Source organism: Ranitomeya variabilis, chromosome 6, assembly GCF_051348905.1.
Source record: "Ranitomeya variabilis isolate aRanVar5 chromosome 6, aRanVar5.hap1, whole genome shotgun sequence".
Lineage (NCBI taxonomy): Eukaryota > Metazoa > Chordata > Amphibia > Anura > Dendrobatidae > Ranitomeya > Ranitomeya variabilis.
Genome location: NC_135237.1, coordinates 102,362,953 through 102,382,420, shown reverse-complemented (window position 1 = coordinate 102,382,420; position 19,468 = coordinate 102,362,953). Strand labels below are relative to the sequence as shown.

The window sequence follows — 19,468 nt, the reverse complement described above, 5'->3', positions numbered from 1 at the left end:
CAGGCAGTTCACCGGGATTGGCCTGCTGTCCCCCATCAGGGGGAGGTACCTTTAGGGGGCCGGCTACTTAAAGATTCATCGATGGCTGCCTCATGCTTCGTATCCATTGTTACAATGGAGTCTCAGGAGCAGGAGCAGTTGCCTTCTGAGCAGCAGCAACCCCTGGAGAAGCCCCATGCAGCAAACACCCAGCGACGTTCTAGTGGCAGTAGTCGTCCTGGAGGTAAAGCTGATCAATCTGCTAAAGCCGGAAAGTCCTCGAGCCGGATGGATATTGCTTCGGTGGAGAGGGTCCCCCCGCAATCTTCGGTACCACTCGGACACTGTAGGGGTAAGTGATCATCGTGAAAGTTCACTTAGTGATTGGTGTCCCTCCTTATTCCCTTTTTTACATCAGGGAAGAAAGCGGTCCTCTAAATCCAAGCACAAGGAATGTGCAGAATGTGGTATTCCTCTACCTGACGAATACGTTAAAAGACTATGTGGTCCGTGTATCCAACGTCTAATAGCGGAAGAAACACCAGATTTCGCTTCTAGTCTGAGACAGATGGTGAGACAAGAGATTAGGAGCTCTACTAGATCTCAATCTCATAATAGGGGGTCTAAAATAATAGACTCTGGTTCCCCAAGTTCACACGAAAGTGACTTAGGAGATCTGAAGTCAGAAGCCTCTCTCTCATCAGTGTCCTCCTCGGGTTCTGAATATGAACATTCCTGTTTTTCTTTTGACCGCATAGACCGCCTCGTTAAAGCGGTAAATAATACAATCGGTATTGAGCAGACGCCGCCAGAGAAATCCATGCAGGATGTCATGTTCAGAGGTCTGGACCGTAAATCCCGCCGATGCTTTCCGGTGGTGGAGAAAGTCAGCGCCCTAATTTCCAGAGAATGGAAAAAACCGGAAAGAAAAGGTTCTCTTCCTCCATCCTTCAAACGGAAGTATCCGTTCGAGGAATCTGCTTCGGCCACGTGGGATAAAGCCCCGAAGCTTGATGCGGCTGTAGCCAAGGCTTCTAAAAAGTCCTCTCTACCGTTTGAAGATCTGGGGACTTTAAAGGACCCACTGGACAGGAGGGCAGATGTGTTTCTCAAAGGAGCCTGGGAAACTTCAGCAGGGGCTCTCAGACCATCAATCGCTGCCACCTGCACGGCACGCTCCATGATGGTGTGGCTGGATAGCCTGGAGGGTCAGCTGAAGGACAAAACCCCGAGAGATGAAATATTATCCTCCCTCTCTATGATTCAGGGGGCTGCGGCTTACCTTGCTGACGCTTCAGCGGACTCAGTTAAATTGGCGGCTAGGTCGGCCGCGCTCTCTAATTCAGCCCGTAGAGCAATCTGGCTGAAATGTTGGCAAGGAGACATGCAGGCCAGATCTAAATTGTGCAACATCCCGTGCGTGGGAGAACACTTATTCGGTCCGGTTCTGGACGAATTATTAGAGAAAGCGGGAGACAGTAAGAAACGGTTTCCCTACCTGGGTAGGCCTACTTACAGAAGAGGCACTAATAGGAGATGGTTTGATCGAACAAGACCAAATAGAGAAAGATCCAGATATGATGCCAACAAAAAGAAAGGTAGAGGCTACATGTTTAGCTCCTTTAGAGACAACAGGAAGCCACAATGACTGGCGGACCGGGTAGGAGGCAGGCTTCTAGCCTTCTATCCGGCATGGCGTACTATATCCAATAGCCCGTGGGTCTTGAACATTGTGGAGTCTGGTTTAAAGTTTGACTTTCGTTTCACTCCTGACGACAAGTTTCTGGTAACACCATTGCGTTCTTCCTCCACAGAACAGCTGGCGTTAGAGACTGAGGTCCAGGAACTCCAACAGAAAGGCGTTTTGGTGGAGGTTCCTGAAACACAGAGGGGTAAAGGATTCTATTCTCCCCTCTTCTTGATTAAAAAGCCAGATAACACTTTTCGCACAATTATAAACCTGAAAGGCCTAAATAGATTTTTGTGGATCCCGTCATTTAAAATGGAGTCGGTCAAGTCTGCAATAAAGTTATTGTTTGGCGGGTGCTTTATGGTCGTCTTGGATCTGAAAGACGCGTATTATCACGTCCCCATACACGTAGACCACCAGTGTTATCTAAGAGTTGCAGTCCTCTTAGGAGAATCAATAAGACACTTCCAATACAGGGCACTCCCCTTTGGTGTTGCGGTGGCCCCTCGGGTATTCACTAAAATAATGGTGGAGGTTATGGCGCATCTTCATGAGCAGGATATTCTCATAGTTCCATATCTCGATGACCTATTAATAATAGGAAACTCCGAATCACACTGCACGTCCCAACTACACAAAGTAATCGCAGCCTTGCAAAGGTTGGGGTGGATAATCAATTTTAAAAAGTCACGGTTGCAGCCTCTAGAGATTCAAGAATTCTTGGGTCTCATATTGGACTCAAGGTTACAAGAATGCCGTCTACCTGACGTTAAGTTGGAAAAGATCCAACGACAGATTCTTGGAGTGATTGCTAATCCAGTTATAACATTGAGGGGAGCAATGTCACTGTTAGGCTCACTCACGTCGTGCATCCCGGCAGTACGATGGGCCCAGTACCACACCAGGGTCCTACAGTGGGAGGTTCTGTACAACACTCGTCGGTTAGAAGGTCACTTGGACAGTTTTCTTTCCTTGTCAATTGCCACTATTCAGTCCTTACGTTGGTGGTTACACGCTCCAAACCTTCGTAAGGGGGTACCCTGGATAAACCACATATCACGAGTATTAACCACAGACGCTAGCCCCACGGGATGGGGGGCACATATGGGCGAGATGTGGGTCCAGGGGGTTTGGTCACCCTCCGAACAGAGTTTGTCATCTAACCTCAAAGAGTTGTTGGCCGTAGAACGAGCTCTGAGATATTTCCTTATATCCTTACAGGACCATCACGTCAGAATATTCTCAGACAATCAGGTAACGGTAGCTTACGTTAACCACCAAGGGGGAACCCGATCCAGGTCCTTAATGGAGGTATCGGGTCGTATCTTACAGATAGCCGAGAATCATCTACGGTCACTAACATCACTGCACATAAAGGGGAAGCACAACGTTGTAGCCGACTTTCTAAGTCGCAGAAAGCTCGGGCAAGGAGAGTGGGTGCTCAATCAGACCATCTTCGATCAGATCACCCATCGTTGGGGATACCCACAAATAGACCTCTTCGCCAACAAAGAAAACAAAAAATGTCGTCGGTTTTGTTCCCTAAATCCCAGAGACAATCCGGTGGCGGTGGACGCTCTCCTGATTCCTTGGCACTTCGAAACAGCCTATGCCTTTCCCCCGTTGAACTTGATCCCGATAGTCCTCAGAAAGATTCGGGAGGACAGAGCTCATGTGATTCTGATAGCGCCATTCTGGCCCAAGAGGCCGTGGTTTCCTTGGTTGAGGAAAATGTCCATTTCTCAACCATGGATTCTCCCAGAACTCCCAGACCTCCTCTCACAGGGTCCGATCTTCCATCCACGAGTGGCCAGTTTACATCTGACGGCGTGGGATTTGAAGGGTCATTATTAAGAAAAAAGGGATTTTCTGAGGGACTTATTAATACCCTATTAAAAAGCAGAAAAAACTCCACTACAAATATTTATGTAAGAATCTGGAGAAAATTCCTTTCAGTCTCAGGATCGGTTATCAGTCAGAAAGCTAGTATTCCAAAGATCTTGGAGTTCCTGCAGAAAGGTCTCGAAATGGGGCTAGCTACAAGCACCCTCAGAGTCCAAGTTTCTGCCTTGGGGGCACTGTATAACTGTGGGTTAGCTAAAAATTATTGGATTGCTCGGTTTATTAAAGCGGCCGCTAGATCAAGACCCATCGTTAAGAATAAACTAGCCCCGTGGGACTTAAACTTAGTCCTCTCAGCGTTAACGGAACCCCCCTTTGAGCCTTTAGAATCTGCGTCTATAAAGATCCTGTCCTTAAAAACTGCTCTTTTGATTGCTCTTACGTCTGCTAGGAGAGTTAGTGATTTGCAGGCCCTCTCTAGACTAACTCCTTATATGCAGATTAGAGAAGATAGAGTAGTATTAAGAACGGATCCCCTCTATCTCCCAAAAGTAGCATCTAGGTTCCACAGACTCCAGGAGATAAATCTCCCTACCTTTTGTCCTAATCCTAAAAACCCAAAGGAACTCAGACTCCATACATTAGATGTCAAAAGATGCCTTCTTAAATATATTTCTTTAACAGATCCCTGGAAAAAAGACAATTCCCTGTTTATATCCTATCAGGGAGTCAAAAAAGGGTTTAGAGTGTCCAAAAACACCTTGAGTAGATGGATTAGGGAGGCAATTTCTCTGGCTTATTCAGCAGGTGGCCTAGAAGTCCCGGAAGGCGTAAAGGCTCATTCCACTCGTGCCATGGCATCTTCCTGGGCAGAGAGATCGGAGGTGTCAATTGAGGACATATGTAAGGCGGCCACATGGTCATCTCCGTCTACTTTCTTGAATCATTATAGATTAGATCTTGGTAGCTCCAATGATCTCACATTTGGTAGAAGGGTGCTGGAAGCAGTAATCCCACCCTAATACTCTTTTCTCTGTAATTCTCTCGTTAGTGCTGTCATGACGACTGAATAAATACTCAAGCTACTTACCAGGTAGCGGTGTTTTTCAGGAGTCCATGACAGCACTCCTATATTCCCTCCCTTTCTACTGGTATGGGTTTCATCACGATAAGTATATTCTAATGTAGGTTAATTTTCTACAAAATTTAGTCACAAGGTGAAATGTGTTAAGATATTTATGTGTTACTAATCAATGGAGGTCCTCTCATGCTCTGTAATCCAACTGATGCGGGAGAGAGGTGCCGCCCTTTTATCTCTGTAGGTTTCCTGTCCCTGAAGGGCGGATCCCCTCTCTCGTTAGTGCTGTCATGGACTCCTGAAAAACACCGCTACCTGGTAAGTAGCTTGAGTATTTCTCTTCGGCTGGAGCGTCCCCCTGCAATGACAGGCCTGCGACGTGGGAAGATAACCTTCTGGAGCAAAGAGACTGGTAACGTGTGGATAGGGAAAGTGAGGGACAGTTTGTATTACACGTTATTTCTGTGGATAGGCATATTTTGTGTTGTTTATTATTGTGTTCCGCTGTGTTAAGGAAAAATGTATAACAGTAAAGATATGTTTGTTAAAATGGAATCTGGGTGTGGAAGTTTTGCTGAGCCAGATCATGGATATACATGGGCGGCCTTGCCCTCGTCCACTTCAATAGTACTGCCAAAAAGCTGGAGAAAGAAAACGTCCACGTACATGAAAAGACTGTCCTGAATATTTGTCCAGTCCTTCATACATAAAATATGAAGCTGCCCATAGCAGGCATTGTATATATTTCCCACACGTATGTACGTAAAGTGAGTGGCTTTGATGCTTATAGGAATCAGATAATTTTAATATTTCTGATGGACTTAACATTCCTTATTTTACTATTGGGCCATTTAAAATGATAAAGTGATAAAAATCTAAGGATTTTATTTCAAAATATAGCTTCTTTTTATTTACTTGCCGGTTTACTACCATAGTTAGAAGTCATTTACGAACTATGGGCTTCACACAGAGTTGGCTGAACCTGCTGTTATGCCTTTTGTCCACACAGTGGCAGTATTGGCTGAGAAAACATTTACAGTCAGGCGCACTGTGCTGGATGGGAGACGTCTGTGTTTCCTAAGAGCAGAATGGATGAATTACTCTTGGTACATATCATTGTATTACAAATAATAGTTGACAACCCCAAAACCTAATGAAATTGCCTCTGTTCCCTTGTTTTTTGCACATATTTCCATTTTGAACTGCAGAGAATGAAGACATTTACTAAGTTGTGCTTTGTACCCAACATGTAAGTTATTTCTTTTTTTTATTGTTACTGTCTCAAAAATATGAAGAAACAGGTAAAGATGACTTTTCTTTTCACTCTTTACCCCATGTTCGTGTTTGCTTGCCCTGTTCATTTCCATTTGTAAATGCATATGTAGAATGTATATATAGTTTATTTTATAAATGGAGCTTTAATGTGGTGAACATAGGAGGGTACGGTGATAGAATCTGAGAACCGCCTCTGAGCCATTCAAGAGAAAACGTAACTATTAATGTGGCTGATTTTCCCTCCACTAGAGGTTGACGTAAGGTTATACCTGTACATCTACACCTTCTGCCTGGGACTGCTCATAGAATCCCACCGTTTGCAGTACCATCTCTACGCCGATGACACACAGCTCTACCTATCCGGACCTGACCTCACCTCACCTCCTTACCAAAATCCCGCACTGTCTGTCTGCTATCTCGGCCTTCTTTTCTGCTCGCTTTCTAAAACTGAATATGGACAATACAGAATTCATCATCTTTGCCCCATCTCACTCTACCTCTCCACCAGACCTATCCATCAATGTCAGTGGCTGCTCACTTTCCCCAGTCCCGTACGCCCGGTGCCTCAGGGTGATCCTCGACTCTGCCCTCTCTTTCAAGCCACATATCCAAGCCCTTGCCTCCTCCTGCCATCTCAAACTCAAAAATATCTCCCGGATCCGCGCATTCCTTGACCCCGCGACACCACAAAAACACTACTGCATCTCCCGCCTTGACTACTGCAACCTCCTACTCTCTGGCCTCCCCTCTAGCACTCTGGCACCACTCCAATCCATCCTACACTCTGCTGCCCGACTAATCTACCTGTCTTCCCGTTATTCCCCAGCCTCTCCCCTATGCCAAGCCTTTACTGGCTCCCCATTACCCAGAGACTCCAGTTCAAAACCCTTACAGTGACATACAAAGCCATCCACAACCTGTCTCCATACATCTGTGACATGGTCTCCCGGTATTTACCTACACGCAACCTCCGATCGTCTCAAGATCTCCTTCTCTACTCCCCTCTTATCTCTTCTTCCCACAACCGCATCCAGGACTTCTCCCGTGCTTCCCTCATACTCTGGAACTCTCGACCACTACACATCAGACTCTCGCCTACCATAGAAACCTTCAAAAAGAACCTGAAGACTCACCTCTTCAGACAAGCCTACAGCCTGCAGTGATCCTGAACCTACTGAACCGCCGCACAACCAGCTCAACCCTCTCCTAGTGTATCCTCACCCATCCCCTGCAGATTGTGAGCCCTCGCGGGCAGGGTCCTCCCTCCTTCTGTACCTGACAGTGCCTTGTTTTTTGATCATGTTTATTGTATTTGTCTATATTTGCCCCCTTTTCACATGTAAAGTGCCATGGAATAAATGGCGCTATAAAAATGTACAGTAATAGTAATAATAGATATTCCCTTAATGTCTACTATGGGATTAAAGTGGATTTGTCACCAAATTAATAATTTTATTATACAAGCTGCATAAATGCTTCAGCCAATCACTGACTTCTGCAGTCCTGTGCAAGCATCACTGTTGAGGCCAGTGATTGGCTGCAGGGATCACTTCGATGATCAACTTGTGATCGTTTCAGAAAACGGCAAAATTTGAAAAACAAAAGCCAACTGGAACGACTTTAAGCGACAGGAGTACATTTTTATTTTATATTTTTTCACATTTTCTACTTCTGAAAAAAAAAATATTTAATTGTCATAGTTAATCTCTAAAGATGTGAACAATGGCCGGTCTTCACACTTGTTTTCATCCTGCCACTCCCCTGAGTATTGCAGTACATTTGTATTTTGTTTGTTTTTTTTGTATTGTTTTTTTCTTATGGGCCTTAGTATTGGTGCTAGTTTTTATGGTCTTTAACAAAGGGTGTGGCTCGCAAGATTCTCTGGGGCGTGCTTTTAAGCTGCTCTTTAAATTTACTCTGAGCATCACCCCTTTGTAAAGACCATAAGCATGTGCGAATTTGTGGATTACATTAAAAGGGCTTGTATTTTGTGGCCCATATGGAGATATAAAAGAGAGCAAAAAACTGAATACTCAGAGGAGCAGCAAGAACATAGTAAGGACTAATACTTGCCACTTTTAGATGGGCGTGAGCCACCTCTTTTAATTTGTGGGTTTGTGAGATGCTCAATACAGCTGCTCCGTCTAATTGAGGGATGTTTCTCAGCTCAGTACCCTTCATCTGTAATGTCCACATGCCCAGTTGGGACTGCCCCCGAGGTTCTACAATAAATGCACAGAATAGGTGATAACTCGCTGATTGCTGGGACGCTCACTGATCCTGATAAGTGGGCTTTGGAGATGAAGGGAGCGATAGTCCCATCCCCAATCCTAAAATCTATTATCTCTGGGACTTGCAGAGATAACTGGATATAACAGCAGTTCCACATACAATGGATGGAGCGGTGGGGCACATGGCCGTGCACTCCAGAACCTCGCTCTCAAGATTGATGGAAGTCCCAACAATTAGCAAATTATGTCTCCTGCTTCTCTGTAAACAGAATTAAGCAAAGCCGTGTAATGATAGGGAATCAGTCAATAACATTGTATGAGAGGATTGTGAGCTGGTTGTTTCTCACGTTCCTTCCTACCGGCTGTATTTCCCTTCTATAGTTCTTTATTGCAGAATCAGCAGAACAAGTCCTTCAGTACAATGGAGAGGACACAATGTACTGACATAATCGCAAAAGACTCTGCTGTGTCATTTCTGAGCTTCCTGTAAATCTGTTCAGGGCTGCATTGCTCCCATGATTCATTTTGGCTTCTGCTTCTTTTGTCACTGTACAAACATGGCTTAGTGTTAGAACTTTATTAAATGTGAGTTAGAAAAATATCAGGAGCTGTTTTCCTGTGAATTGTTGTAGACTCATCATTCATAATTAAAAAGTTAGTGCAGTCTAAGGGGTAAGGTTTCTCCTTGTGGCGAGTGCCATACCGGCTCTGACATGCCAATGTAAGGACACTAATACTCTATAGCGCCACCTGTTGGAAGCATAAGTTAGTTCACTAAGGCCTCTTTCACATTTCCGTCGGTACGGGGCCGTCGTAAACCGTCGGCCTGACGTACCGACGGACGTTGTGCAAATAGTGCACAACGTGGGCAGCGGATGCAGTTTTCAGACGCATCCGCTGCCCATTATGAGTTCCAGGGAGGAGGGGGCGGAGTTTCAGGCCGCACATGCGCGGTCGAAAATGGCGGACGCGTCGCACAAAAAAAACCTTACATTGAACTTTTTTTTTACGACGGTCCGCCAATTACCGACGCATCCAGTGCACGATGTATGGAACGTGTGGCCATACGTCGCGATACGTCGGTAATACAAGTCTATGTGCAAATAACGCATCCTGCGGGCAACTTTGCAGGATGCGTTTTTTTCACAGAACGACGCATTGCGACGTTCACATTCCGACGGAAGTGTGAAAGAGGCCTAACTCGTTACTTTTATACAGTGCAGTTTATTGATGAACACTACACCTGACATGCTGTTAAATCACGTGCACATTGAGGTAGAGAGTGAAACAAAGATTTCCATTGGTGCTGTATTTGTGATCTGTGTGATACGGATGCAAAATACAACCACATTCATAAGGACTAGTGATGAGCGAGTGTACTTGTTGCTCGGGTTTTCCAGAGCACGCTCGGGTGGTCTCCGAGTAGTTGTAACTGCTCGGAGATTTAGTTTTTGTTGACACAGCTGAATGATTTACAGCTGCTAGCCAGCCTGAGTACATGTGGGGGTTGTTGCCTGGTTGCTAGGGAATCCCCACATGTAATCAAGCAGTAACTGTAAATCATTCAGCTGCCGGGATGAAAACGAAATCTCCCAGCAGTCATAAATACTCGGTGGTCACCCGAGCGTGCTCTGGAAAACCCGAGCAACAAGTATACTCGCTCATCACTAATAAGGACCTATTCACACTACAGCACTAGGATGTTGCAGCCATCTTTCTAACTTTTTTTTAAGTTTAAATGGTGAGGCTGCTCCTAGTGCAGGGCTACAGGTGACCTCCACACTCTGCATCATTCAGATCAAGTCTCTCACCACTTCTGCCTCATTACCTTTTTTTAAGCATGCAGTCTCACAAAAACAAACACAAGTTGAAGAAACTGCAGCTGCATCCCCCTCCTTCGCTTTTATGTTTTCCTGTATTACATTAGATATATTTGGAATACTGATTTTTTTTTTTTTTTTTTTTCAAAGTAACAATGGTGGTTACAAAACACTTTAATGCTTAACCCAATTATGGGTTTTACAGGTTGCCCACTTTTCATCTATGCCGACTTTATATTTATCTTAAAGGGTAATCCTCAAGTGTAGAAGTTATCCCCTAACCATGGGAAAGGGGCTAACTTAACAATCGCTGGAGGTTCGACTGCTAGGACCCCTACTTATCTATACAACCAGGGCTTTAAAGGGCCCCATATGAATGGGGGTTGATCATGCACACTGCCGCTTCAGTCATTCTTATGGGAGTGCCAAAGGCCAGCCGAGCACAGCGCTTGGCTATCTCTCCAGCGGTCTCCCTAAGAATAAATGGAACGGTAATGCCGATGTTTGACCGCCGCTTCATTCACACGGGGCTTTTTAAAGTGTAGGTCCCTCAGGTCATTGGAGTTCCCATGGATGGAGGTTAACTTCCAAAGTTAAGAATACCCCTTTACGTAAGTGTATTTCCCACTTCTATTCTTCTTTTCCCCTTACAGCATTTTCTTAATAGAAATAGAGAAAGTGAAAGTCTATAACTGTTCCTCCCTCCTCTGTGCCCTTTATTTACTCTGTAAGCCTGTGAGTTGCACAGTTACAGAGAACCATATGCTGTAAAATAGAGCTGAAAGCTGCGTAGGGTGAAGAGGGTGCCACTTTTCCATTATGAGATATGGTATATTACTACATATTCGCATATACCACTAATGTATGGAAGCTACCAGATACCCTTCTCCGATGATTTCCTTTTTGTCTTGCCTTACATGTAGTGATTCCCCTAAAATCAGGGCATGTGTGAACTGAATCAAAGCGACTGCTCTTCTAAACACTTGTGCTGTCTGTATTTTATTCTAGGCCAAAGCTCTAAGAACGTCAGCTCATCTCCCAGTATAGAGAGTTTGCCTGGAGGCCGCGACCACACAGATTCTCCTCCTCTGTCAGCCGGAAAGAAAGATTCCTTCTTCAGCAATATCTCCCGCTCTCGTTCTCATAGCAAATCCCAAGGGAAAAGGGAGTCTGTAAGTTCCGAGCACTTGCACTAATGCTTAAGGTTTATTTATTCATTTTTTTTGGCTGAGAAGATGTAAAATGAAATTGGGAGACTTGTAACAATGCAGAGGGCATTATGTGATTTAGAAATGGTAATGGGATGAGCGTGGCAGGGAATCCTTCTACTTCCAGAAGAAAAACAGACTTTTGAATGTACAGGCACCTAATGTAGAGTTAAGGGTTATATGTACAATGATTATGGAGGAAGCTTTGATGTTACTGGTGGTCTCTGTCTCCAGCTAACTATGGTATAGTGTAAATTGCTAAACAATTTAGACTCTCAAATAAAGTTTATCACAAATATGTCAACATATTTATTTTTGAGCTCTGACTTAAAGAGGTGGCTGATTTTCAAATGCCATTTTAGGGAATTCTGAGTAAATACAGGGTGATATTCCATTTACAGTGGCATGTAAAAGTTTGGGCACCTTTGGTCAAGATTACTGTTATTGTGAACAGCAAATTGAAGATGAAATGATCTCAAAAAGGCCTAAAGTTAAAGATAACACAATTACTTTGTATTTTAAGCAAAAAAAGGTATATATTTAAATTTTTTACATTTTAAAAAATTACTAAAAGGAAAATGGGCCAAAGTAAAACCTTGGGCACCCTTGGAGATTTGTGTGCTCAGATAACTGTGACCAAGGTTTCAGACCTTAATTGGCCTGTTACGGTTATGGCTTGTTCACTATCATCATTAGGAAAGGTCAGGTGATGCAAATTTCCCAGCCTAATAGACTCCTCTAACCTTGTGTCAAAAAACAGCAGCCATGGGTTCTTCTAAGCAGCTGCCTAGTACTCTGAAAAAGGTGGAGGCCCGCAAAGCAGAAGTCTTCAAGAAGATAGCAAAGCATCTTCAAGTTGCCCTTTCCTCAGTTCGACACGTAATTAAGAAATGGCCGTTAACAGGAACAGTGGAGGTCAAGCTAAGGTCTGGAAGACCAAACAAAATTTCAGTGAAAGCTGTTCCTAGGATTGCTAGAGAGGCAAATCAGAACCCCCGCTTGACACCAAATGACCTTCAGAAAGATTTAGCAGATTCTTGGTACATTGTTCTACTGTTCAGATGGCCTTCATGGAAAAATCATCAGAAGAAAACCTCTCCTGCATCCTCACCATAAAATTCAGCTTCAGAAGTATGCAAAATAACATCTAAACAAGCCTGATGCATTTTGGAAACAAGTTGAGAGTTAAAATAGAACTCTTTGGTCACAATGATCAAAGGTATGTGTGGAGAAAAAAGGGCCCAGAATTTCAGCATGGTGGTGGATCAATCATGTTTTGGGGTTGTTTTGCAGCCTGTGGCCCGGGTAGAAAGAAGAATGGATTCAATGAAATTTTAACAAATTCTTGATACAAATATTACACCATCTGTAAAAAAAAAGCTGAAGTTGAAAAGACGATAGCTTCTACAAATGGATAATGATCCTAAACACATGTCAAAATCCACAATAGACTACCTCAAAAGGAGCAAGCTGAATGTTTTACAATGGCCCTCACAGTCCCCTGATCCGAACAACATTGAAAATCAGTGGCTAGACCTCAAAATAGCAGCGCATGCAAAACGACCCAGGAATCTCACATAACTGGAAGAATTTTCCAAGGCTGAATGGATGGAAATCCCTCAAGAATTGAAAGACACTTGACTGGCTACAAAAAGTGTTTACAAGCTGTGACACTTGCAAAAGTAGGTTGCTACTAGGTACTAACCATGCAGGATGCCCAAACTTTTACATTTTTTCCATTTTATAATTTTTAAAATGTAAAATATGATATTTTTTTTCCCAAAAAAATACAAAGTAAGTGTGTCATCTTTAACGTTAGCCCTTTTAGAGATCATTTCATCTTCAACTTGCTTAATTGTTCACAATAACAGTAATTTTGACCAGGGGTGCCCACACTTTTACATGCCACTGTATGACATTAACCCCTTCCTGACATGCGCCGTACTTGTACTGCTCGTTCCTGCAAACCGCAGTAGTAGTACGGCGGCACAATCGCGCGGTCTCACGATGAGTGCCGCGGCGATCGCATACGGGTGTCAGCTGTATGTGACAGCTGACACCCTACAGCAATGCCCATTGCCGATCGTGAGCATTTAACCCCTCTGATACCGCTGTCATTAGTGACAGTGGCACAGAGAACAATCGCGCAGGGAGGGGGGCTCCCTGTGCTCTCCCACCGGAACAAGGCGATGCGATCACGTTGTTTCGGTGGTCCATCACTGAGGTGGCTTGCAGGCACCTGCTGAGAGCAGGCGCCGGCAAGCCTCCTACACTGCCTGTCAGATCCCTGATCTGACACAGTGCTATGCAAAGTGTCAGATCAGCGATCTGACTTCATATAATGATGTCCCAACCTGGGACAATGTTATCAAGTTAATAAAAATCCCGAAATAAAGAAAAAATTAATAAATATTTATTTATGTAAATAAAAAAAAAAAAAAACAATAAAAATACACATATTTGGTATCGCTGCGTCAGTTACGACCCCCTCTATAAAACTGTCCCACTAGTTAACCCCTTCAGTGAACACCGTAAAAAAAAAAAAAACGAGGCAAAAAACAATGCTTTATCATCATACTGCCGAACAAAAAGTGCAATAAAACGCGATCAAATAGATGGATATAAATAAACATGGTAACACTGAAAACGTCACCTTGTCCCGCAAAAACAAAGCTGCCATACAGCTCTATCAGCAGAAAAATAAAAAAGTTATAGCTCTCAGAATAAAGCGATGCAAAAACAATAATTTTTATATAACATAGTTTTTATTATGTAAAAGCGCCAAAACATAAAAAATGATATAAATGAGGTATCGCTGTAAGTAATCTTACTGACCCGAAGAATAAAACTGCCTTATCAATTTTACCACACGCGGAAGGGTATAAACGCCCCCCTAAAAGAAATTCAGGAATTACTGGTTTTCGTTAATTCTGCCTCTCAAAAATCGGAATAAAAAGCGATTAAAAAATGTCATGTGCCCGAAAATGGTACCAATAAAAACGTCAACTCGCCCCGCAAAAAACAAGACCTCACATGGCTCTGTGGGCCAAAATATGGAAAAGATTATAGCTCTCAAAATATGATGATGCAAAAACTATTTTTTGCAATAAAAAGCGTCTTTCAGTGTGCAACAGCTGCCAAACATAAAAATCCGTTAGGGTTGGGGCTAAAGTTAGGGTTGGGGCTAAAGTTAGGGTTAAGGTTGGGGCTAAAGTTAGGGTTAGGGTTGGGGCTAGAGTTGGAGTTTGGGTTTGGATTATGTTTATGGTTGGGGTTAGGGTTGGGATTAGGGTTAGGGGTTTGTCAGGATTAGGGGTGTGGATGGGGTTGGGATTATGGTTGGGATTAGGGTTAGGAGTGTGGTTAGGGTTGGGATTAGGGTTAGGGGTGTGTTCGGGTTAGGGGTGTGGTTAGGGTTATGGTTAGGATTCGGATTAGGGTTAGGGGTGTGTTGGGGTTAGAGTTGGAGTCAGAATTGGGGGGTTTCCACTGTTTAGGCACATCAGGGGCTCCCCAAACGCGACATAGTGTCCGATCTCAATTCCAGCCAATTCTGCGTTGAAAAAGTAAAACAGTGTTCCTACCCTTCCGAGCTCTGCCGTGCGCCCAAACAGTGGTTTACCCCCACATATTGGGTATCAGCGTACTCAGGACAAATTGGACAACAACTTTTGCAGTCCAATTTCTCCTGTTACCCTTGTGAAAATAAAAATTTGGGGGCAAAAAAATTATTTTTGTGGGAAAAAAATATTTTGTATTTTCACGGCTCTGCGTTATAAACTTTAGTGAAACACTTGGGTTTAAAGTTCTCACTTTAACACATCTAGATAAGTTTGAAGATTTTGTTTTCATTGCAGCAGCTGAATGATTTACAGCTACTAGCCAGGCTGAGTACATGTTAGGGTTGCCTGGTTGCTAGGGAATCCCCACATGTAACCAAGCTGGCTAGTAGCTGTAAATAATTCAGCTACTGCGATGAAAACGAAATCACCGAGCAGCTACAAATACTCAGATATCACCCGAGCGTGCTCGGGAAAACCCGAGCAATGAGTACACGCGCTCATCACTAAATATAATCTTTAGTGAAGCAATTGGGGGTTCAAAGTTCTCACCACACATATAGATAAGTTCCTTAGAGGGTCTACTTTCCAAAATGGTGTCACTTGTGGGGGGTTTCCACTGTTTAGGCACATCAGGGGCTCTGCAAACATGACTTGGTGTGCGATCTCAATTCTATCCAATTTTGCATTGAAAAGTCAAACGGCGCTCCTTCCCTTCCGAGCTCTGCCATGCGCCCAAACAGTGGTTTACTCCCACATATGGGGTATCGTCGTACTCAGGACAAATTGCACAACAACTTTTGGTGTCCAATTTCTCCTGTTACTCTTGGGAAAATGAAAAAATTGGGGCGAAAAGATCATTTTTGTGCAAAAAATATGATTTTTTTTTATTTTTTACGGCTCTACATTATAAACTTCTGTGAAGCACTTTGGGGATTCAAAGTGCTCACCATACATCTAGATTAGTTCCTTAGGGGCTCTACTTTCCAAAATGGTGTCACTTGTGAAGGGTTTCCATTGTTTAGGCACATCAGAGGCTCTCCAAAGGCGACATGGTGTCCGATCTTAATTCCATCAAATTTTGCATTGAAAAGTCAAATGGCGCTCCTTCTCTTCCGAGCTCTGCCATGCGCCCAAACAGTGATTTATCCCCACATATGGGGTATCGGCATACTCAGGACAAATTGTACAACAACTTTTGGTGTCCAATTTCTCCTGTTACCCTTGGTAAAATAAAACCAATTGGATCTGAAGTAAATTTTTTGTGAAAAACAGTTATAATGTTCATTTTTTTTAAACATTCCAAAAATTCCTGTGAAGCACCTGAGGAATTAATAAACCTCTTGAATGTGGTTTTGAGCACCTTGAGTGGTACAGTTTTTAGAATGTTGTTACTTTTGGGCATTTTCTGTCATATAGGCCCTTCAAAGTCACTTCAAGTGTGAGGTGGTCCCTAAAAAAATGGTTTTGCAAATCTTGTTGTAGAAATGAGAAATCGCTGGTCAACTTTTAGGCTATGTTCACACGATCCTTTTTTCGCTGCGGATCCGCAGCGGATTTGCAGCTGCGGATCCGCAGACGTTTTCCATGCAGGGTACAGTACAATGTTACCCTATGGAAAACGAAATCCGCTGTGCCCACTATCCTTTTTTCGGCTTGAAAATCAGCGCGGATTTTCAGCGGAAAAAAAGAAGTAGCATGTCAATTCTTTCTGCGGATTCCGCAGCGGGTTTCCACCAGCACCAATAGGAAAATGCAACTGGAAACCCGCAGTGGAATCCGCAGTAGAAAAAGGACTGAAAACCGCAGTGAAAACCACCGCAGGTTTTGCACTGCGGTTTTCACAAATCAGGACCTGAAAAATCCGCAGCGAAAAAAGGATCGTGTGAACATAGCCTTAACCCTTATAACTTCCTAACAAAAAAAATTATGTTTCCAAAATTGTGCTAATGTAAAGCAGACATGTGAGAAATGTTATTTATTAACTATTTTGTGTGGTATGACTCTCTAATTTAAGGGCATAAAAACTAAAAGTTTGAAAATTGCGATAATTTTCAAAATATTCGCCAAATTTCCATTTTTTCGCAAATAAGCGCAAGTCATATCGAAGAAATTTTAACACTATCATAAAGTACAATATGTCACGAGAAAACAGTCTCAGAATCACTCAGAATCACCAGGATCCGTTGAAGCATTTCAGAGTTATAACCTCATAAAGTGACAGTGGTCAGAATTGAAAAAAATGGCCTGGTCAGGAAGTTAAAAACAGGCTTCGGGGTGAAGGGGTTAATTTATTAGTGCAGAGAGTGGCTACAATGAGCATTTTACACTCTGAGGTATTAAATACCTGTATTAAACACATGTTAACAGGTTTGTACCTAGATTATACCAGATTGTAGACAACCCGTTCTAGATACATTGTACTATGCATTGGCTTTTATATCCTTGACTACTGAAGGTACATGCAATACAGCCAGTCTATGTTGAATTTAGGCCAGATTAAGCTATACATTATCTGAATGGAAGCAAAAACTATATTGCATTTTTTATTTTTTTTTTAATTGTGTATAGTCAAGAACCTTATGCCTTGTGAGGATACACACAAAGTTACAATTTAAAGGCTTTGTACACCTCCTTCACACTGAATTTCTTTTTATTGTTCAATTTCTTCCTAAATGCAGTGTTAGGTATCTTTCTAAATAGTCTTTATAAACATTTTCTGCCATCTTGCTGCGGCACAGTGTCTATAAGTCCTCCTGTTGGCTCTCTGCTGTCCCCCCTACCTCCTCACAGTGTTAAAGTTGGCTCAGGAAGGGTTGTACCCGGATTTCAACAGCATAGAAACGGGAGAAAGTATCTAGGGGAGGGCAGAGAAAACACTATATATATAAAAGAAACAGATAAAACGCTATAGAAATAAAAGAAAAACTCATGTAGAGGCAATAAGTGCAGGATAGAAGCTGTGCTAATATATGAGCTGTAAAGACAGCAGCACGACGGATACACACAGACCTCTTATCCAACCTATATTACTAGGAGAGACACTCCCACAAGAGAAAAGCATGAAACTGTATATCAGGGAGTCAGAAAATAAATGAACGAATGAAGGTTATAGGATGAAACTTTGTCCAATTTTATAAACTAAAGATAACTCCTGACATATGTAAAAATCATTCTAGGTCAAAGGTGTCCAGAGCATTTAAGATATTAGATGCTGAATTGCTGCAGTTCTTTAAAATGTTATGGATTTAATAATCTTACAAGCAGATTCTTCATTCTTTTTCAGTGAAAGACGTATCACCGCTCAGTGCCTCATGCAAGCATTATACCATTCATGCTGCAGTGTTTAGATCCAATGCTGAATATGTATCCTGGAAGTGCTGAGATTTACCAGTTCCTAACTTTTCCCAGATGAAGCATTTTCATTAGTAGCGCAGAGATTTGCTGATGGCATTGAGCACGTTTTATGGCTTTGTAATTCTGACTTGTCTCCAGTTACAATCCATAAGTCAGTGCTGTGAGTATAACTAACAGGTTTACATTGGTGCTGGAAAGTCTTTATGATCAGGTAGGTGCAGTGAAATTTACATCTGTTCATCTTTGTAAATTGTAGATAATCCCAGTGTAGCCTATTCTGTGATTGACTGTTCCCTTATTACAGGGTAAATATTCCTGAGGTCCTGACTAATAATAATTGGAGACCTCTAACTTCCATGGTGATGTAGTCGCTGATATAAAGCAGAATATGGGGTTCTGTATACCATCTATAATAGACTTCATTATTGATGTCACTAAGATAAATGCGATCACACTTGCCCATTTTCTTCCTTTTTGAACATGTCTTTATAGGAATACTTATGCATCGTTTTAGGCCCCTTTCACACATCAGTTTTTTGCCATCAGTCACAATCTGTTGGATCGACGGATTCGTCGCAGAGTGGGAAAAACTCATGCGACGGATCTCTTTTTTTGACGGATCTGACTAGTGGATCTGGCTAATTGGATCCTAAAAAAATCGGAGCATGCTCAGTTTAAAAAAACGGAATCCGTTCCCGGATTCCCTTATTTGACGGATCCGATCCGGTGCCCGTAGGCTTCCATGCGAGCAAACGACGGACAGCGACAGATCCGTCGCTGTCCGTTTTTTCAACGTACACAAAAAACGTTACTTTGTCCGTTGTCTCCGGCCGCCGGACAAATAATTTTTGACGGATCCAGCGAACGATGGCTGAAATGCTCATAGAAGCCTATGAGAAAAAAACGGATCCGGCGGCATCAGTCGACGGATTGCGACTGATAGCAAAAAACTGATGTGTGAAAGGGGCCTTACCTGGGGCAAAGATTTTACACCTTTTTGCAAGACTGTTCCCCAGAAATGTCTGACTGTTAGCTCAGTTGGCTTCATACTGATGCCCCCATAAAACATCCAGGACTGGACTGTATGCTTTGCCAAATCCCTGTAGTGAAACACTTTTGGATATAGGCCTTGTGTGAGTTAGGGCAGGTGCAGACAAGCCTATTTGCTGTCCGAGTGCGATCTGATAAAACATTGGATCCCATTCGGACCAATCTTAGCCTATAGGGCCGTGCACATGGCCAATTTTATCCTCATATAGAGACTGTCCGAGGAAAAAATCGCTGCATGCTTGAGTTTGAGCCAGTATTCTGATCGCGCAAGTCAGAGTACATGGGAAACATGAGACTGCACTCGGATCACATCTGAGTGCAGTCCTATTTCCGCACACCGACAGAATGGAGACTATGGAGACTTTTTTTCTCCATCTT

The 19,468-nt window shown here is 43.0% G+C and overlaps 1 protein-coding gene across 1 annotated transcript in view; it reads left to right on the top strand.

Annotated features, from left to right (window-relative positions):
• TBC1D5 (TBC1 domain family member 5) overlaps positions 1-19,468 on the top strand; it is a 745,630-nt gene that overhangs the window by 649,067 nt on the left and 77,095 nt on the right. Inside the window, exon 19 of the mRNA XM_077268870.1 lies at positions 10,924-11,087. Coding sequence (XP_077124985.1) covers positions 10,924-11,087 — 164 coding nt within the window. The remainder of the gene's footprint in view (positions 1-10,923; positions 11,088-19,468) is intronic.